The 21,955-nt window shown below is 41.9% G+C and overlaps 1 protein-coding gene and 2 pseudogenes across 3 annotated transcripts; all 3 read left to right on the forward strand.

Moving 5' to 3' along the window:
- The first annotated feature begins 2,239 nt into the window (after positions 1-2,239).
- LOC135546430 (uncharacterized) lies at positions 2,240-6,687 on the forward strand. 3 transcript variants are annotated; one of them, XM_064974848.1, is made up of 11 exons: positions 2,240-2,516; positions 2,828-2,968; positions 3,151-3,337; positions 3,761-3,856; positions 4,713-4,790; positions 5,359-5,385; positions 5,495-5,722; positions 6,036-6,083; positions 6,175-6,288; positions 6,384-6,413; positions 6,505-6,687. In XM_064974848.1, exons 1-11 carry the CDS (start codon positions 2,379-2,381, stop codon positions 6,558-6,560), a joined length of 1,143 nt encoding a protein of 380 aa, XP_064830920.1. In that variant the 5' UTR covers positions 2,240-2,378; the 3' UTR covers positions 6,561-6,687. The 3 variants fall into 3 exon arrangements, with proteins under 3 accessions (XP_064830920.1, XP_064830921.1, XP_064830922.1); XM_064974849.1 differs by having other exon boundaries at positions 2,242-2,516; positions 4,713-4,781; XM_064974850.1 differs by having other exon boundaries at positions 2,243-2,516; positions 2,784-2,968.
- A 2,575-nt stretch (positions 6,688-9,262) lies between these two features.
- LOC135545055 (probable ATP-dependent RNA helicase DHX40) lies at positions 9,263-18,091 on the forward strand (annotated as a pseudogene).
- A 702-nt stretch (positions 18,092-18,793) lies between these two features.
- On the forward strand, positions 18,794-21,107 carry LOC135545056 (ribosomal RNA-processing protein 8-like; annotated as a pseudogene).
- The last annotated feature ends 848 nt before the right edge of the window (positions 21,108-21,955 follow it).

Raw genomic sequence — 21,955 nt, forward strand, 5'->3', positions numbered from 1 at the left:
TGGCTGCGCCTCTATCCACTGTAGCACCGGCTGTAGGTCTGTGTTCTGTCCCTGCTGCTGCCCCCGTTCACCCACAGCGGCAGTCTGCAGCTCACAGCAGACAGGCCTGCTCGCCCGACACTGTGGCACAGACCCTCTCCACTGCACACGCCCTCTCACAGTGGCGGCACCCGTCTGCAGTACAGGGCCGACTTGGAGTGGCGTGCCCCTGCCCTGTGCACCACTGTGAAGTCGAACCAAAAGGTGTTTGTTTGTGGATAGTGATTTACATTTGTAGATTACTGCTTATTTGTACAGATCATGATACACAAATACAAAATACATGCTGTGTGTTCACAAAACATTTGGTATGATATTGATCCTATATGAAAGTGTTTGACATGCAGCACATTACATACAATGTATCATTACAATACAAATACATTACATAATAAATTTAGCGTGAAGTGGAAGCAGTAGGTGTGTATTTTCACTTATGTTTTTGCAGGGAGCATTTTAAACTTGAATTGATATGTTGATATGTTTCCTGTAACTCCTCTCTCTCCCTTGTCTCCAGCAGACCAGCAGAACTGAAAGTGGTTTTCAGCTGTATCCAGTCTGGACCACAGACAGTGACATTACTCTAACAAAGGTGACAAGAGGCCCTCTGTGTACCTCTACAAAGTTGCTTTCTGTCACCAGGGTATGAGAGCTACGAGAGCACATGTCTAACAACTTAGATTAAACAACAAACTAGATTGACAAACATTCCCCATTTTCTATTTAAATTGATGAAAGGTGTTGCATGAGATGTCTGATATGAGCTACTCAAACTGTGTTGGCAGATGTAGCATGGCTATGACGGTTTTATGATTTGCAAAGCATGAACCAGGTTGGAAAAGAAAAGAAATTCAACATAGAAACAATTTCCTGGTTGTCTTCAGTGTCAGTCTTTGGTTTTAACCACAAAGCAGATGATTTGTCTTTCCTTGTTAAAAAGGAAGCAAGTTGCTTGAGTAGTCATGGTGACTGTATTTTGTGACAACACACACAATAGTTACAAAAACTATAGTGACAAGATGAAGAGAGACTCAATTGGTTTTGCTCAACTCCTCACGTCCTGTCCTCTGTCATCCCCTTGCCTGCTTTTGAAAAAGGTCAAAGGTAATCGCGGAGTGAAACGTGAAAACAAATGCGCTTGTATGAAATGGCTCTCCTCCACTTATGCGTCATCAAGCAAAGGACTTCTAGAGGGGTGGAATCCCCAAATAAATGTGTAAAGTGCAAAAACCAATTGAACAAGTTGTGTGCAAGACATGTTATAGATAAAAGGATTAGCGTATCGCTTTTAAATGTGTGCATGCTCTCCTTAGAGAAAACAGCATATGATTCAAAGGGGGGGTGTGTACACTCTTGAGTATTCTCTGCCAAAGTAGGTAATGAAGGAGGTGAGCAGACTCCTGTTTGCCTTCTAACGAATTGACACTCTCCTTGACCACTCTACCCCTTATCGGTTTCCAGTTCATGCAGGAGAGGAGGACGGAGGAATCGAGGAGAGGATGGACTTTTTCCAATTGAGATCCTCCAAAAGACATAAGTAATAATAAATACATTTATAATGATAACAAATATGGTTGATCTTAGTAAAATGTCTTCCTCTTTAATTTCCATGATCAGTCTTTGCAAATAATTTGTATGCATGTATTTTGTATACTTTTCTCTAGTCAACATTGTGTAGCACACAGGGATTCATATTGAAGGTGTGTTCATTACAACCTCTACTTTCTTGTCAAAAGACATGACAACATGAGGATTAGAATAAAAACATACTTTCAACCCAATGTTCATCTACAGTGCATATGCTTGTCTCACTCTTGATTATCAACCCACACCACGCTGCATCCATCCAGTGTGGTTTACCTTTGCATATCACTTGCAACGGAAGGCCCCCTTCAACAGAAAGCTACTGTGGTCTTCTGAGTAAGAAGACCACATCTGTGCTACTGCTCAGAACTTTGTTCCATTGGCTGCAGCTACAAATAGTATTTGGGTGAGTACAGTAAAATAAGCATTTATGAACCTAAATTATCTATATGTGTCATGCACTACAATAACCTGGTTTATGTGCATGAATATGCTTCATAGTTGCTAATAATCACAGAAAAAGCTGTCTACATGAACATAATCTAAGTACTTGTGATTGTTATAACATGTGAATAACATAAGTACCAGTTTAAATGTAACACTATATTAAATGTTTTCAGATATGTATAAAATTACATGGGAAGAATTGAAAGAGGCACAGCTGCTCAGACAGGAAGTGACCTAATAGATTCCCTCTGTGTCTGAACGTAGTTGCAGAGGTTTGCCATTTACCTTGCTCATACAGCAGCTACTGAATGTATGTGCCTCATACTTTCACTTACATTTCTGATACCACTCACCACCATATATTAGGATACAGAAAATGTTCTTGGTCAAAACTGATGGCTGTTTTTTCTGGATGGTATTATGTTATACCTCTGCTGCTTCAATGGGTAAGTGCTTAAGATAATGATAATTTAGATATAGCATTTTACGTAGAGATATGAGAGAATAAGTGTAGAATAGGAGAGTAGAAATTGAAGAGAAGCTTCCTGTCGTGAGTGCATCAGGAAAATAATGGTGTAATTCTTTAAACCCTATATTTAGCTTACAATAGAAAAATGTATGTATGCTGCTGAGAATTGTATATCTTAACCATTACATTGCAACGTTTTGTATATGAGCCTGATAACCGTCCAAACCCAACACTCCTCCTTTAGGTAACAAACATTGCCATGACTCCTGTAACACATCCACCCTCCAGGCTCCACTGGGCTCTGCGGTGCTCTTGTCATGCAGCTTTGGGTCTACCTCTCTGGGCATCAGCCCTGGCGATGGATGGGTGGTGTGGAACCAGATCTCTGGTTCTGGTGCCAGCCTGGTCAACATCACATCCTCTGGGAAGGTTGTTGCCTCCTTTGGTTGTCTGCATATCATGTGCTATACTAGACTTCTTTTTTAGCTTTGAGACTTTAGCCTTTTAAAAGCATTTTTTACCTTATTTTTAATGTACAGCTTTGTAATTTCTGCATGTAATGAAACGCGCTCTTCAAATAATATGTAAATAAAATACGAATGTATTATCAGGTGGACTTTCTGGACCCTAGGCAGGGCAGAGTGAAGGCTTTCCCCAATCAGGGAGCTCTGAGGAACTTCTCCATCAGCATCGATGCCCTTCAGGCCTCAGACCTGGGTTCCTACTGCTGTGAGCTACAGAGGAATGATCTAAGTACTTGTGAGTGCCATCGAGTGGAAGTTAAGGAACTTGATCAAGGTAACACTATGCTAGTATCTACAGTAGTATATTGTTCCAGTGATTCAGTTAGTTGGAGAATGATGCTTGTAACAATACCTGAGTTGTCGGTTTGATTTTTCTTGTGACCTCAACCAAATATTTGTATCAAAAGAAAGTTAGTTTATTGTTACATTAGAACAATAATCTCTTATACTGTTGTATCCGAAAATCTAGGACCCTTTCAAGTCACCTGTAATGAGTCAAAATAATTGGTGTAGGCTTCATACTGTGATGCAAACTGCAGAGATGCACTCTGTACACACAGCATGTGGTCGGTTTTTCCTTACGCATTCACTTTATGTAAAGGCCAACCTATTTCTGTTTGGGTTAGACAAAGTAGCCCTCTTGCATAATGTTTCCTGTAAGGTACATGTAAATAAAACCACCTCTTCCTCTCTTCAGACAGTACAGATCTGCAAGTGTTGTTTTTCAGCGTTGGTGGTGTGGCCGTCCTCATAGTGCTCCTGAGTGGCTGTTTCTGCTGGGTGAAATGGACACGTGAGCACCTCCATGTTCCTCTTTCTGACTCCCTCAGTCTTACTTCAGTACTGGAATGATATTGATGAATGCAGCGAGCATGGTATACTGCACAGTATAGAGTATGCTACACTGAGTACATTGACAGTTATTCAGGCTAATTTGAATCTTCCTATGAGCATTAAGCAGCATCCTTTCTTTCTGATGTAAATGTTATGATGCTGATTGGGCAACTTTGAAAGCTGCTTCCATGTGTCACATGAATTGACACTGGAGAGACGAAGCAGGTACGGGGAATCAAACATTTACTAAGGAACGGACATGGAAGGAGACAGGAACAGCGTCAGCACAAGGGTAACAAAGACAAAAACAATTAATGCATCAGAAGGGAACAGAGCAGGGGAACTGACAAATATAGGGGAGGTAATAAACAGGTGATGAGTGAGTCCAGGTGAATCCAATATCGCTAATGCTTGTGACGAGGGAGGCAGGTGTGTGTAATTGATGATGGCAGGAGTGCGTGATGCAGGGCAGCCTGGCGCCCTTGAGCGCCAGGGGGGAAGAGCGGGAGCAGACGTGACACCATGTCAGTTATGTAGCTATATATCCTACTAAAAAGATGTACATTGCACAGTTTTAACAGGCCTACATGCATTTCTTAATTCCACCCAATATGTGGAATTAAGCAGTGGAATATTTCAAAGTAGCCTAATATGTTTGTGAAATGTGATGAACTTTCAATAAAGACATAACGCCTGAAAAAATGATAATCTTATAGCAGTGCCTTTTTTGTTTTATTACCTCTATAGTATTTGAGCACCCTTTTCAAATCTGATTGAAACATGAAATTAATGTAGAATTCTGTATAATATGACAGGATCCAGTACACTTCCTGAGGACGTTGCGTGTAGTGATGATGTTGGGAGAGACGTGGCACAGAAGAGAGGTAAAAAGCGTAAGCACACATAGGCCACACACACACACACACACACACACACACACACACACACACACACACACACACACACACACACACACACACACACACACACACACACACACACACACACACACACACACACACACACACACACACACACACACACACACACACACACACACACACACACACACACACACACACACACACACACACACACACACACACACACACACACACACACACACACACACACACACACACACACACACACACACACACACACACACACACACACAGGGGTGACGGGTAGCCTAGTGGTTAGAGCGTTGGACTAGTAACCAAAAGGTTGCAAGTTCAAACCCCCGAGCTGACAAGGTACAAATCTGTCGTTCTGCCCCTGAACAGGCAGTTAACCCACTTTTCCTAGGCCGTCATTGAAAATAAGGATTTGTTCTTAACTGACTTGCCTAGTAAAATAAAAAATTACAACATCATTATATATTTACCAAAACAAGACCACAGTACAAAGTCATGGTGCATTTCCAGACTGATGCTCACATCTGTTTTTGTCTTACTTTAGGAGCCGGCAATGAGCGACCTATCTATGGTACTTTATTATTTTAGATTTACCATTTTCATTGAATGGAATTTTAATGTTGTTGTTTTCTTTTCTACATGGACCTAGTTTGAACTGTTCTCTTCCCTCCTTTCAACAGAAAACAATGAGCACGATCCAACCAGAATGCAGCATGAACCGACCAGAATTCAGCAAAATCCAACCAGAATTCAGCAGGATCCAACCACTATTCAGTATGATCCAACCGGAATTCAGCATGAACCACCAAGAAACCAGCACGAACCACCAAGACACCAGCACGAACCAGCTAGATACCAAAATAAACCAGTGAGAGATTTGAGTGAGAAAAGAAGAGGGTTTCATAGAGGTGAGCTATACTGGGGTCCTGTGTGGCTCAGTCGGTAGAGCACGGCGCTTGCAACGCCAAGCATCGTGGGTTCGATTCCCGCTAGGGCCACCCATATGTAAAAAGTAGTGGCCCCAGCCGACTTGTAAGTCGCTTTGGACAAAAGCGTCTGCTAAATGGGATATATTTATTTATTTTATTTATTTATTTATGTAACATACAGTCAACATTCTATAATAATTTTCCCTTGTTCAATGATACCAATATTTTCATCCTGCTTGGTATTTATGTTGCATTCAGAAGTAACTGAACTTAATGGACTTTCCTTCCCCAGAACTCATGAGCAGATTGCGCCAATCAAGTCTCGGACAGCATTACTATGGTAAAGTCAGAGCTTTTTAATGAGCAATTTACAGTATCAGCTTGCAGTGATCCTTTTATGAATTACATTGACTCATCTTGAACTCTGACAGCAAACCATGCAGAGATCAATGAGCAAGCCAGAGCTCAGATCGACAGCCACCAAAGAGCAAATGAGGCAGAGACCAACCAGGAGGGAAGATTCCAAATGGACAACTGCCAAAGAGGTATCTTACGCACTATGTTTTACAGTAATCTCTGATACAAATCAATATGCACTCTAGCATTTTGTTATCAATGCCTTGTCTCCTTCTCATTGCAGGAAGCTTTTGGAGAAAGAATCCCAAAGAGAGTAAGTTTTTTTTCTCCTCACAGCATACTGTATAATCATTATAACTTATCTTACATTGAGACCACTCCCTCTCTCTTGCACTCTCTCCCAGAATGTGAATATAAAAACCCTATCTACAACAAGAGTACAGACCAAATCAACAAATGATGGGGATGATGAGGATACTGGGTCTCAACACCTTGGTCTCCTTTTTGTTTGGGTTGTATTTTTTAAATAAAGTATTGTCTTGAAAGTGAAACAAATATGAAATAAAGTGAAATAATTTTTGCTTCAATGGTTTGAGATTCTTTCACGCACCAATGAATCATCCAATGGGAATCCGAAATGATCTAATCAAGGCCATTAACCCGAATGACCCTCAGCTGTGTCACCTCACCAGTGGATGGTCACCCAGGCCCAATGTCCACTGTTTGCTGACCATCAGAGATCATTTGTTATTCGCGGAGTGAGAGGGATATATTCCATACTTTCAACCGCAGTTTACAAAGACATAAATAACACGGTGGGTGGTCATAATGGGTATATGTCTCTCTACATTCCTAAAGAGCAATTCACCCATTTTGCATTTAACATTTATATCCAAGGTAAGTAACTTATGTATTCAATCCTGATCAATCAAATGGCAACATCATTGGTTATATATGTGTGGTTTTGGTTAATTGATAATGTCCTGTGTATACAAATTCACACAGATGAAAATGGTGGACACTACAGGGCAATAGATATTGCTCTTCAGTGCCACTATCTCATGGGAGAGACAGACCTGTTCGTTGTCTTTTCTGTTCCCTATTATGGCTGTCTCATCAAAAGACAAGTAGGCTAATTATTTCCGCTAATATTCAATCTCTTTCTTTTTTTGCTGTAGCACATAAAGGCTGACGTTAACCTCGCTTGTATTCTAATGTGCCAGGGAGATATTGCCAGCTTGACAGTGATCATCAAGGCTATGCTAGAAGAGGGCCAAGTTGAGATCACCAAGAGTGCCTCTCATCTGTAAAATACATCCTGAAAGGTAAAAAAATCTTTGCCTTAATGTTATATAATGCAAAAGTTGCATTGTGGAAAGAATGTATTCAGCAGCTTTATAGTGTGAGATTATATCAGTTATCAGCAGTCTGTAAACATTCCCTTCAGAGGAAATTAGCAAGGTTGACAATCCACATTGAGAAGTTCTCCTGGGCACTGCGACAAGGACAAGGTTTCTCATCACCATCTTCCAGAATGCCACTTTCTCCCCTCTGAACCTGGACACAGTCCAGATCCCCTCCAGCCACAGCCAGAACTGCAAGTCCAAAACCAGGGCTGACCACTTTGTTACCTTTCGCTTTCCATTCACCTACTGTGGCGCTCAATCCCAGGTGTGTACCATATTGATGGTCTATTTCTTTATCGGATCTCTTTCCCTATTGGGTCAAATTGATTATTTTCCTTGGGCCTACTTTCAGATTGATAAAAAATAATCTAATGGCCTATTCCACATCAGCGTAGGCTGATAATATTTTTGGTATCTCAGATTGTTCTTGCAATTCTCACAGAAAGTTAATTGGTAGGAAAATGTTTGACATGCCTTTTTACATTTGTATCACACAAACAATTTCTTAGAAAATCATGATGAAAGTGGCAACTTCAAGCCCTTTTTAGACCTTTACATGCCTCCTGTAAGACCCTATGATCTGTGAACCAACATTCTAGTGTCATCATACTCCTTATAGTGTACTCTCAAATGTAGAGTATGTCTAGACTCAATTTTACACATTCATTTATTCAACATTTAAAATATGAATATCCTTTTACAGGTACTTCCACTCTCACCGATGGGAACCGCCAGTGACTGTGTGCTCTTACATGTTTACTACCAAAACCAACAACTTCAAGCCAATTGCAATTGTTCACAGATGATCAATCCCTATTGACTTATATTCCAATGGTAAACCACTGGGTTCAGGACTTCTTGTTTCCATTGTCAGGTGTCCCTACAGGGGTGGCAGCCACAGAACTGTGTTTCTGCCAATGGTCCGCAGCAAGGGAGTTAAGTATCCATCACATTACAATGGGTTTGTAGTCAGGCCATTCTCCTTTGTGAAATTCCATGAGTTTACAAAGTCTGAGTGCCTGTTAACTCATATACAACTCAAATTGCATTGTGTGAAAATTATTAGATACTTTTCAGTAACTGGGTGGTATTCATCACCACTTTCTGGGCACAGAGGCTTGAATGCTCCTGTTTACAGTGAAAATGACATAAGTGTTGTAGACACTTATGTCAGCCAATTAACAACACTATCCCCCAGGTATACTTTCATTATGATACAGAAGTCTGCAAAGGAACCGGCTGCTCAATGCCCTGTAACAGAATCATTTATCATAATAATCTTATCTGTACATTTACTGTAATAAAAGACTGACAAAATTGGCTCATTGTAGCAATCGAACCCTTGTGTGTTAATGCAATTGTACGTTTTATCATGAATTATAGCATATTATTCCATTTAATAGTCGAAAATTGCGCATAAAGGCAATACTTCTGCAGGGACTTTTCAGACATGGGGAGCGGCTTACAGTAAACGTCAGGGTATTTGGCCAAGATGGGGACCAATGAAAATGTAGAATGCATTGTATACCCGAAAGTCGCTGTGTTTCATCGTTTGCCGACAGAAACGTGTGTAACATGGAGTCTTTACGACCAAAAAGTTAGAATATTGTGGAGGAGAGTCAGACCTACAACTCTATATAAGTAAGTAAGCAGTTATGTGTTTACTCTTTGTTAGTGTATACGTGTAATATAAATTATTGGAACCAGCTATTGTCATCATTCCCTTTCGCATAGTTAAACAACAATAGAGTCCATCATGTCGAAAAGGACGGAGTGGGATACCAAGGGAGATTCAGACGAATCAAAGAACCTGCCGATCTATCAACATAAGGCCAAACTTCAACAGGCTGTCAAAGACAATTCATTCTTGGTTGTCACTGGCGAGACTGGCAGTGGGAAAACGACTCAATGTCCCCATGGGACCTGTGTACAGAATTCAAAATTGACCCAAACCTCTATTCCCTTTATTATAGCATTTGTCTATGTGATGCCCTTATAGAGAGGTCTGAAAGGTTTAGATAGGTGTAAACTTGTATTAATTATGTATGATTTTGGAGTAATAGCAAGATTGGCATCACCCAGCCTCGGAGAGTAGCAGCCATCACTGTAGCCTAGAGGTTATCACAGGAGATGCACTTTAGTTGGGATAGAGAGGTTGGATATCAAGTGTGCTTCGATGACTGCACGACACAGGTGAAAGAGCTCCAAGACAGCTGCCTACTGGATCAGTGTTTCCCAACGCTGGTCTTCGAGTCACCCAACAGTACACATTTTCATTGTAGTCCTGGACAAACACCTCATTCAACTTATTGAGGGCTTGATGATTATTTGACAAGTTGAATCAGGTGTGCCTGTCCAGGGATACAATCAAATGTTTTACTGTTAGGGGTACTCGAGGACCAGGGTTGGGAAACACTGTACTCGACTGCTCAAAGTGATACTTCACATAAATTATTGGATATGCTCATGTGTTAGGCATCTTGAAAGTGTTCTATGGGTCTACGTATTGTCGCTGAAATGTGAAGGGAATTAGAGTATTGTGTATATCAGCAAATGTGTGTCTCTGAAAGGAGATGTGTGTGTTGTCAGGACACGCTGGTAAAGTACATGACAGACGGCTGTCTGCTGAGAGAGGTCCTGGCAGACCCTGTTCTGTCTCAGTACAGTGTAGTCATTTTGGATGAAGCCCATGAGAGGAGCCTTAACAGGGTCAGTAATAGAGGCACCTACTTCAAAACAGTAATCTGGTTATATCCCCAACTCCATCCCTCAGTTGTATAACCAAAGCAAGTGGTGGGGCTGCTGTTTTGCTGATAAACAAATCCCAGATTGTAAACGGTTGTGTAATATTTGTTTTACTTTAGGACATTTTGCTGGGTCTGTTGAAGCCGACCCTCTCCAGTCCAGATAAGGCCTCTTAAGGGTTGCTCTGTCCCCCTGAAGGTGGTGGTAATGTCAGCCACCCTGGAGACAGACAAGCTCTCTGTGTTCCTGGGAGGCTGTCCTGTCTTCACCATCCCTGGAAGAACCTTCCCTGTCACCCCCAGGCTGATACACAGAGCTCTGTTTACGTTAAAGAGGTAGGGAGTGAGCTTGCTTTTACTGACATAGGCCAACTGTTAGCATGATGTATGATAATGTATAAATTCAGTGATTGTACCACCCCAGGATTTAGCTCATTTAAAATCAGCTAGTGATGCGCAGGTTGGCTCATAACCCACAGCACCGGTGGATATCTGCAGGGCGGATGGGTTTAGGTTAATGAAATATTGTGTGGCTGAAGGGCAGACGGGTTGAATAAAGAGAAACAATACCTTAAAAAATCAATGAATGTATAATTATTGTGCAATTTCTATAGTCTACATTTAGCCTAAAATAATGAAAGAAAAACCTAATCTGGTCTTATGCATATGCATATGTCTAAACGCTTAACTGTATGCACGCCAAATTGCCTACACAGCCAATCACCAAATAATGCTTTTGCGAACTGGCAGAAAAGGTTTGGACACACCTACTAATTCAATAGTTTTTCTTTATTTTTACTATTTTCTACATTCATAGAATAATAGTGAAGACATCAAAACTATGAAATAACACATATGGAATCATGTAGTAACCAAAAAACTGATAAACAAATCAAAGTATATTTTATATTTGAGATTCTTAGTAACCACCCTTTGACAGCTTTGTACTCTTGGCATTCTCTCAACCAGCTTCATGAGGTGGTCACCTGGAATGCATTTCAATTAACAGGTCTGCCTTGTTAATTTGAGGAATTTCTTTCCTTCTTAATGCATTTGAGCCAATCAGTTGTGTTGTGACAAGATGGGGTTGGTAAACAGAAGACAGCCCTATTTGGTAAAAGACCAAGCCCATATTATGGCAAGCTCAAATAAGAAAACAGAAACAACAGTCATCATTACTTTAAGACATGAAGGTCAGTCATTCCGAAAAAATTACGAGAACTTTGAAAGTTTCTTCAAGTGCAGTCGGAAAGACCAGCAAGTGCTACGATGAAACTGGCTCTCATGAGGACCGCCACAGGAAAGGAAGACCCAGAGTTACCTCTGCTGCAGAGGATAAGCTCATCAGAGTTACCAGCCTAAGAAATCGGCAATTAACTGCACCTCAGATTACAACCCAAATAAATGCTTCATAGAGTTCAAGTAGCAGACACATCTCAAAATCAACTGTTCAGAGGAGACTGCATGAATCAGGCCTTTGCGTTTGAATTGCTGCAAAGAAACCACTACTAAAGGACACCAATAATAAGAAGAGACTTGCTTGGGAAAAGAAACACGAGCAATGGACATTAGACCAGTGGAAATCTGTCCTTTGGTCTGATGAGTCCAAATTTGAGATTTTTGGTTCCAACCGCCGTGTCTTTGTCAGACGCTGAGTAGGTGAGCGGATGATAACCGCATGTGTGGTTCTCACCGTGAAGCATGGAGGAGGAGGTGTGATGGAGTGGGGGTACTTTGCTGGTGACACTATGATTTATTTAGAATTCAAGGCACACTTAACCAGCATGGCTCCCACAGAATTCTGCAGCGATACGCCATCCCATCTGGTTTGCGCTTAGTGGGACTATAATTTGTTTTTCAACAGGACAATGACCCAATACACCTCCAGGCTGTGTAAGGGCTATTTGGCCAAGAAGGAGAGTGATGGAGTGCTGCATCAGATGACCTGGCCTTCACAATCACCTGACCTCAACTCAATTGAGATGGTTTGGGATGAGTTGGACTGCAGAGTGAAGGAAAAGCAGCCAACATGTAAGGGAATATGCTGGTGGCAGGGAAGTCAGGCGAAGGAGATCAAACTTGGTATAAAACGGAACAGTTTTTTATAAGTACTCAAAAACTCAAAAAACAAAATATACAAAATAATAAAAGTGGGTACAAAACCCGTCGCACACCAGAACATATCTTGCACAAATCTTACAAACAAACAATCACCGACAAGGACAATGAGGGGAAACAGAGGGTTAAATAAACAACATACAATGAATGGGATTGGAACCAGGTGTGATACAAGACAAGACAAAACCAAAGGAAAATTAAAAGAGGATCAACGATGGCTAGAAGGTCTGCGACTTCGACCATCGAATTCCGCCCGAACAAGGAGAGGGACCAACTTCGGCGGACGTCGTGACAAAACAAGTGCTCAGCATATGCGGGAACTCCTTCAAGACTGTTGGAAAAGCATTCCAGGTGAAGCTGGTTGAGAGAATGTCAAGAGTGTACAAAGCTGTCATCAAGGCAAAGAGTTGCTACTTTGACGAATCTCATATGAAATATATTTAGATTTGTTTAACACTTTTTTTGGTTACTACATGATTCCATATATAGTTTTGATATCTTCAGTATTATTCTACAATGTAGAAAATAGTAAAAAATAAAGAAAACCCCTTGAATGAGTAGGTGTGTCCTAACTTTTGATTGGTATGGTATATTGTCTCTACTGTGTATGTATGGGGAAAAAATATGGGGGAAACTTTGAATATGAACAAACCTCTTGTCTGTGACAGATTATCAAGGTGGAATTGGATGTGAACACAAGTGAGATGGCTGGAGATATCCTTGTGTTTCTAACAGGTAAACCTAATGATAATCTCCAGAATATGAATGTAATGATTACAGGTTCATTTTTTATCTTCGAGACAACTGTTTATAACAGGGCTGTATGATATTGAGAAGGCCTGTGACATGTTGTATGCGAAGGCTTAATTCATAGACTACCGTTACGATTTGCAGGACCGTAAAGTGGAAGGGCTGCTGATCCTGCCGCTGTACAGATCTATGCTCACTGGTAAGATTTCCGGCACTGTCTGAGTACCCCACACTGTGACATTCACATATAGAAAAACAGATGGAGTTCCCTTTTACACACAAGTGGACACAGTTGAGCATGTCATTTGCTTGCTAAATCAAAAGAATAAAGTCATGACATGACTGCATAGAGCTGTTCTTATCCATCACAAAATGCAAGGCCTCAAATTTCATGACTGTAATTTGCTCACTGCAGGTATATTGTTGACAGTGAGTTAGTGAAGCATCTCAACCATAACTCAAGGGTTATGGACATCCTCGAAGTGGTTCTGATTTCAAAGTAAGTCCCGGAAGTCCCTGTTTGTCTGCTTCCTTTCGTTTTGTGCCTAATGAACAGAACTGTGATGTTGTAGGAGCGAGGACCTGCAGAGAGCAGGCCGAGCAGGGAGAACCTCCGCAGGGACTTACTACAATCAGAAGTTCTGGGATAGGTGCATGCAAGAGTACACCATTCCAGAGATCCAGAGGACCAGTCTCACCGCTGTTATCCTCACACTCAAGTGCCTGGAAGTTCATGATGTCATCAGGTAGTTACAACTCCACTTCCTCAAGTGCTCAGAGAAACCAGTGTCCGTTTTTCAAGACTGTGATAATACAATACAATCCAACAAGTCATTTGAGGCCATGGTTGCTTGGTCTGTCCCTCTTAAGGTTCCCTTACCTGGACCATCCAGAGGAGAGGTTCATCCTAGAAGCATTGAAATGGCTTTACCAAACTGATGCCATCGACAGGTGAGAGATGTACACGAATATACAGTATGTCTATATCTGTCATTGCTTATACAAATCTCCACCAGATACATCTACAACCACATAGGGATACAACTCTGCTGTTTTCACCATCAAGAACAGAGGGAACCTACTACATACAATATTGGCAGTTCTTCATGACTATCACGACTCAATCTTTTTAATAGCTCTTGTTAGCTCTTATCAATATCCCACTCCCTTGTGTGGTGTCTGTAGGAGAGGAAAAGTGACCCAGCTGGGTGAACTGATGGTATAATTCCCCCTGCCCCCAGGGCTGACCCGGGCCCTGCTCCAGGCTGTCTCCCTAGGCTTTGAGGAACCTCCTGCTGCCTGTAGCCACCATGCTGTCTGTGGAGAACATTTTCATCAGACCAGGTGGACAATAACGGCATGAGGCCTTGGTTTAGCCAAGGAAGATGTGGTTCTGTCAGAAATACACATGTATACATCACGGCCTTTACCGATTTCTTCATTACATTTACATTTACATTTAAGTCATTTAGCAGACGCTCTTATCCAGAGCGACTTACACACTGATCCACCAAGAGATCCATGAAAGGGAATCTTTCAAAAGGTACACAAGGTCACCTGGCTAAATAATCAGTAGATATGTAACCATGTATTAATCTACTCTTTCTCACAAGGAACTGTGATATACTATATCATGACTGAGAGACAGTACTGAGGGGAAACATAGAAATTCCATGCCAATAACTAGCCAATAGCTTTTCAGTCAAATGCCCTTTGGTGAGTCCATAAACATGAACGACTCAGATATGTACCTACCTGTATTTGCACTCTAAGGTATACCGTATGTATATCTGATCGCTCTACAAGTCTACTACACACTACAGACCTCATCTTCTGCTTACATAACAAACTGTACGGTATAACATCAACTAAAATAAGTCATGCATAGATACATCGTAGCATGATCGTGATGAGAGATGTCAACACTTAGTCACCATGTAGATTTTCAAATGTTTGACAGTGAACCTTCAGAGCAAGGTTTTTGTTTCACCAAATGTACAAACAAGGCAACCAGACTGCAGCAGGTTATTTATTAAGCCAATCTGATAAAACATTCACCCTCAACATTGAGTTTGGAATCTAATGAATAATTGTGTGTTTACCTTCTAGAAGGACTTGCTTGTTTAAAGCAATCTTCAGTTCCAGCTTAGTGACTTCAGCCTCCTTGCCTTTGATTTCTGTCTCCATTGGATTTCAGTCAGACATAATTCCAAGTCATAGTTCTAATCTAAATGTTTGGCATTTCTCTCTCTGCAGGCCATCCAGAGAAGCAGAAGGAGGCAGATCAGAAGCACAGGCAGTTGGGAGTGCAGACGGGCAGCTGTAATGACTTCACCATGTGGCTCAGTGTGTTTGAGAAGGACAAGGCCAGGTATACAAACATAACTCCTCTTGATGTATTTAATAAGCTACATTACATTCACTGCATTCATATTCATGGGTCTCCATCTAACGTGAGCTTGTTTTGCTGCCTACTTGTTGTGATGCCCCGTCAGCGTGATGTAAAGACAACTATATACACCGGAGGGCGCTAAAGTCAGCCTTCAGCGAGGAGACCTAGCTCAGAGAGTTCCTCCTACGAATACAACAGGTCAGTTTGTTGTTTATTTATTTACTTATCTTATTAGTTTTTGTGTAGCTAAAACTATGATGTGAAGCTCTGAGCATGTATGTACAAATTTATAACCAGGGTATGTCCGTTGTTTCCAGAAGAGAGATTTCTCTATATGGAGAAGTTTGATGGTAATAAGAGTGAGCTGTTCAGCAGATGTCTATGCACTGGTTACTTCACCAGGGGCGCTCAGAGATACACATGGCAAGAAGGTACGGCTTTTATCCCAGCAATGTTAAAAAGTCAAGAAAGATAACTGAAATGTTGTGGTTTTCTCTCAGGTCAGTTGGAAAGATGTTTTGGACAATGTATGGGCACGGATCCATGGTTCACATTCATCCATCATCAACGGTAAAGACTTCCAGGACTATATTCTGATTACTTCAGAACAATCCATTAAATCCCCAGAATGCATATTACACATCAATCCCCATCTCTCCTGCACGTTAACCTGACTCCCCCTCCCCCGTGGCTCTTTGACCAGGAGGACCAGCTGGACTGGTGATCTTCCATCATTCCTGTGCTCCATGAGGTGGGTGTGTATGAGCTGAGCAGCGTGGCCAGAGAGGAGGTGGCCAAGTGGGAGACCAAGGAAGCAGCTAAAAGGCAAACAGGTGTTTGATGGGCTCTGGTGATCAAATCAAAATCTAATCAAATCAAATTTTATTTGTCACATACACATGGTTAGCAGATGTTAATGTGAGTGTAGAGAAATGCTTGTGCTTCTAGTTCCAACAATCCAGTAATAACCAACAAGTAATCTAACCTAACAATTTCACAACAGCTACCTTAAACACACAAGTGTAAAGGGATGAAAAATATGTACATAAAGATATATGAATGAGTGATGGTACAGAACGGCATAGGCAAGATGCAGTAGATGGTATAGGGTACAGTATATACATATGAGATGAGTAATGTAGGGTATCTAAACATTATATTAAGTGGCATTGTTTAAAGTGGCTAGTGATACATTTTTTACATCCATTGTTCCATTTATTAAAGTGGCTGGAGTTGAGTCAATATGTTGGCAGCAGCCACTCAATGTTAGTGGTGGCTGTTTAACAGTCTGATGGCCTTGAGATAGAAGCTGTTTTTCAGTCTCTCTGTCCCTGCTTTGATGCACCTGTACTGACCTCACCTTCTGGATGATAGCGGAGTGAACAGGCAGTGGCTCGGGTGGTTGTTGTCCTTGATGATCTTTATGGCCTTCCTGTGACATCGGGTGGTGTAGGTGTCCTGGAGGGCAGGTAGTTTGCCCCCGGTGATGCGTTGTGCAGACCTCGCTACCCTCTGGAGAGCCTTACGGTTGTGGGCGGAGCAGTTGCTGTACCAGGCGGTGATACAGCCAGCCTGACAGGATGCTCTCGATTGTGCATCTGTAAAAGTTTATGAGTGCTTTTGGTGACAAGCCAAATTTCTTCAGCCTCCTGAGGTTGAAGAGGCACTGTCTGTGTGGGTGGACTATTTCAGTTTGAGCATGAATTTACTGGTATAGAATTAATTGTATAACATTTGTTTCTGTAGCTGCTCCTTTATTATATACAGTACAGGTCTCATAAAAACGTCTAATGGGGGCAAAGGTTTTTGAAATGGAAAACGTAATTGAGCATTCCTATTGGACAAGATAAGTTACTGTAGTGCCTTTTCTGATTAAGCCAGGCCCCAAAGTGATTTGTATGCTTTGTATGCTTGTTTTGTTCTTCTAATAGTCATTATGTGTGTTTGGTTTATTCCAGAGGGGTCTGCTGAAAGACGCATTCAAGAAACTGGAGAAACGGAACGATGAAAGCTCAGTGAACGATGCCCGTTCTCGCTACCTACAGAGAAAACAGGAGCGGCAACAAGGCAAAGCACACTTATCCTCAGGGCACTTATCCTCAGGACACTTATCCTCAGGACACTTATCCTCAGGACACTTATCCTCAGGACACTTATCCTCAGGACACTTATCCTCAGGACACTTGTCCTCAGGACACTTATCCTCAGGACACTTATCCTCAGGACACTTGTCCTCAGGACACTTATCCTCAGGACACTTATCCTCAGGACACTTATCCTCAGGACACTTATCCTCAGGGCACTTATCCTCAGGACACTTATCCTCAGGACACTTATCCTCAGGACACTTATCCTCAGGGCACTTATCCTCAGGACACTTGTCCTCAGGACACTTATCCTCAGGACACTTATCCTCAGGACACTTATCCTCAGGACACTTATCCTCAGGACACTTGTCCTCAGGACACTTATCCTCAGGACACTTGTCCTCAGGACACTTATCCTCAGGACACTTGTCCTCAGGACACTTATCCTCAGGACACTTATCCTCAGGGGAAGAAGGACTCCGTTATTGGACTGACCAGGCCAGAAGAATCTCCACTCAGGGGTTAAAAGTCTGACCGTCATAATAAACTGCACAGGCGATGTTCAAAACAATGTTTTACAACACAGGAGTCTGAGAGTTGAGGGTCAAACATTGTCCTTTGTAGCTCAGTTTGTAACGCATGGTGCTTGTAATGCTAGGGTAATGGGTTCACTTCCTGGGACCACCCATGTGGAAAATGTATGTATGTATGACTGTAAGTCACTTTGGATAAAAGTGTCTGCTAAATATTATATTTAAATATACATTAATAATGGACTAGGTGGAGATAATGAATCCTAGTCATATCAAATGTCTAGTACTGAAGATGTTTTATGCTATGTTATCTTTTAGTGGTATATTTCTTTTTTAGTTTCATACCAATCAACGTTTTTGTCATGAGAGTACATTTTGCCAGTGGAGGTCCTCCATTCTCTTCTGGTTCTGGGACAGTTACAGAATTACATAGTTTGTCAATATGTCACCCAGCAGTGTTGTCAAATCAGCACATTAGAAAACAGGAGAACAATCACAGGCACTTTATTTTGTACATCGCTGCCTTTTGTAAAATAAAGGTTAATTTCGTAACTGCTATTGCTCCGTGATTTTTTAAAACGTAGTTTTGTGTCCTCCATTGGTAGTCATACAAACCAAATAAGACTCATGTCCCATCATCCTTTGCGGAGAGACTTGCGTCATTCACATGCGCTTGTTTTGGTCCGTCAATGTGCGAACCAAACGTGGCTAAACAGAAATTGGCAATAGGTGTTGATAGGTCATCTGACAGGTGAGTGAAGTTGTTGTCGTTGTATTGGAATGAATGTTGCTAGCAGTTTTGACGTATGGCTGCTAAATACCATGTCTGATATAACGCTAGCTTGTTCAATCTAGAAGCAGGTTAGCGTTGATTTCATATTTTCTGGAATCTACTGCCAGTACCGAAAAGCATCACACTAATCTATCGACAATTTATTCTAATACACGTGCGTTCTTTTTTTTTAACCTGTTCACGTAATGCATTACCGTTAGTTACAGCGCTGGTCAAGCATGTTCGCTGAGGAGGATGAGTGGAACGATGACCCAGAAGCCAAAGCTCTGACCAAGACGGTCATCAGCCGTTTCAAACTGTCTGACAGCACCAATATCACGGTGAGCAGCCATCTCAATTTTCTTTATAATTAAATGTACCTATGTAGCTAGCAAGCCAGGCGCAACTCACGTTGCCAGTGACCACATATTCAAATAGAGGGCTGAATTTTGGTTTTCCCATGGTATTTAATTTGACACCTTCATTCTCCATTCCCGGACAGACAAAATGTGTTGGGAAGAAGAAGAGTTTGTTACGGACCCTCCAAACACTGGGGTCCGTACCAAACTGGAGCAAGAGCAATGGTGCCCCTTGGGAAGCAGGCAGTGACAGCGAAACAGAGGCCATACTGACACCACACACCAAGAGGAAGAAAAAAAGAAGCAAAAGAGGACGCAAGAAAGTAGCTGTTTCAGGAGAAGAGACCGATAAGGACAATGGAGATTTGTGTGCCGAGGAGACTGCAGTGCCTGTAGCTAAGAAGCCAATAAAAGCAAAGAAACCAATAAAAGCAGGTGAGTTTCACCAGCACAACTGTCAATTGATTGTCTTAAGTTGAAGAGGTTTGAGGTTTTCTTTATTTCCTAGGGTTCAAAAAGGTAAAGAATAGAGAGTCCATTATGGGTGGTAGTAAACAAGGAAAAGCAGCAACAGATGCTGAGATTGAGAGATTAAACCGAAAGCAATGGAAAAACAAGACGAAGAACAAGAAGAAATGTAAAAACAAATAAAAAATAAAAAATGGAGAGAATACCACCCCCCCAAAAACGACAAAAGCAGAGACCACTGTGCAAAAGGATACAGAAGATGGACCAAAAACAGCTTCTGGTGTGAACAGGGAAACCGTGGTCGTCCAGACACACCGCCATACAAAGGGAAAAAACAGCTTCTGGTGTGAACAGGGAAACCGTGGTCGTCCAGACACACCGCCATACAAAGGGAAAGAACAGCTTCTGTTGTGAACAGGGAAACCGTGGTCGTCCAGACACCGCCATACAAAGGGAAAAACAGCTTCTGGTGTGAACAGGGAAACCGTGGTCGTCCAGACACACCGCCATACAAAGGGAAAGAACAGCTTCTGTTGTGAACAGGGAAACCGTGGTCGTCCAGACACCGCCATACAAAGGGAAAAACAGCTTCTGGTGTGAACAGGGAAACCGTGGTCGTCCAGACACCGCCATACAAAGGGAAAAACAGCTTCTGGTGTGAACAGGGAAACCGTGGTCGTCCAGACACACTGCCATACAAAGGGAAAGAACAGCTTCTGTTGTGAACAGGGAAACCGTGGTCGTCCAGACACCGCCATACAAAGGGAAAAATGATGATGATGATAATGATGTATGATTTCTATTGTTGTCCCACCTGTCTGAAGGTACTGCTCAAGGATGGTACTGTGGACATAGCTGTATTCTGTCTCTCTCTTATGGGGACGAACCTTGTGGATTTTCTAGTTGAGGCTAACCGTGTGCTGGTGATGGGGTAAGATATATTGTGCAGAAAAACAAAGCTACAGTATGTCAATATGCTGGAGTAGAAGGTGTTCCCATTTATTTTCCATATTTATGTCATCATTTATTATCATTAAACAATTTGTCATTTTTTTGCAGAGTTATCCTGAAAATTGCAGAGGTGGCAAGTAGATTTGAGAATGTGAGGAACTTCATGGGTGCTTTGTCCAGCCTGGGATTCAAGTTGGTCACAAAGGTAAGGCAGTAATCATAGTAAACTGGGATGGCCATGTTTTTGTCTTTAACTTTAAGAAATGCATCTTTACAATACCCTACCCTATTAATTTTGCTCCCTCCTTAGGACACAGAGAATAGCCACTTTTACTCCTTTGAGTTTGAAAAGATTGCAGAAGCTCCAGAGAGGGTAAAGAAGGCAGCAGGACTGGAGCTGAGGCCTTGTTTGTACAAGAAACGATGAGGGCAACAGTGATGAGAACATGGGAGAAACAGTTCCAAACATATGTTCCAAATGGCACTCTATTCCCTTTATACTGCACTACTTTTGAACAGGGCCCATGGGGCTCTGATCAAAGGTAGTGCACTATATAGGGAATAGGGTGCCATTTGGGATACACCCCCAGGAGAGAAGTCAAGCAGGAAGGGCAGTAACAGAAAATGTATCTTCTACTGGATGTAACTGTAAATATTAAAAATGACTTTCATAGATGAATGAGCTGGTGTTTTTGACCCCCAAACAATGTATCAAGGATTGTTGATATTGTCAATAACCGTTTGTGGGCTTTCAAATGTCTGTTTCAAAGAGAAAACATGTTCAAAAGGGGGAGCAGGCAGGGCTGGAGAGAGAGTGTGTCCTGCAGGGCTCCTAGTCGTGTATCCCACAGTGCCCCTCTCGGTTCTGGAACACACCGCTCAGGGGAAGAGAGGCTGGGGATGTTTCAGCACCTAGTGAGACACAGTAATTCATAAATGGAATGTGATTTTTTTTTTTAGTAGGTCTAATAAGAACGAGTGGTACTGGTAGCTTTGGGAGGCAGTTTAGAGATGTTGCTGATGTCCCTCTGCTGACATGGGCAGCCTCCCTGACTAACACACAGAAAGGCCCTGGCCTTGGAGAAGGCAGTAGGCATTGGTTGGACCACTGGGGGCATCATCACATAGGTACGCCTTGAGCACCTCTGCTCTCTAGGCGGAACAGGCTTGAGATGGTCAGGAGAGAGGAGACTGCAGGCTTTTTTTTTTTACCCTTATTTAACTAGGCAAGTCAGTTAAGAACAAATTCTTATTTTCAATGACGGCCTAGGAACA

The sequence above is a fragment of the Oncorhynchus masou genome, chromosome 9 (genome assembly GCF_036934945.1).
Source record: "Oncorhynchus masou masou isolate Uvic2021 chromosome 9, UVic_Omas_1.1, whole genome shotgun sequence".
NCBI classification, from domain to species: Eukaryota; Metazoa; Chordata; class Actinopteri; order Salmoniformes; family Salmonidae; genus Oncorhynchus; species Oncorhynchus masou.

Coding starts and splice junctions, on each gene's coding strand:
- LOC135546430 (XM_064974848.1), top strand. CDS start 2,379: ATGTATGTGCCTCATACTTTCACTTACATTTCTGATACCACTCACCAC. Junction 3,338..3,760: donor AGTTAAGGAACTTGATCAAG/GTAACACTATGC, acceptor TCCTCTCTTCAG/ACAGTACAGATCTGCAAGTG. Junction 3,857..4,712: donor CTGCTGGGTGAAATGGACAC/GTGAGCACCTCC, acceptor ATAATATGACAG/GATCCAGTACACTTCCTGAG.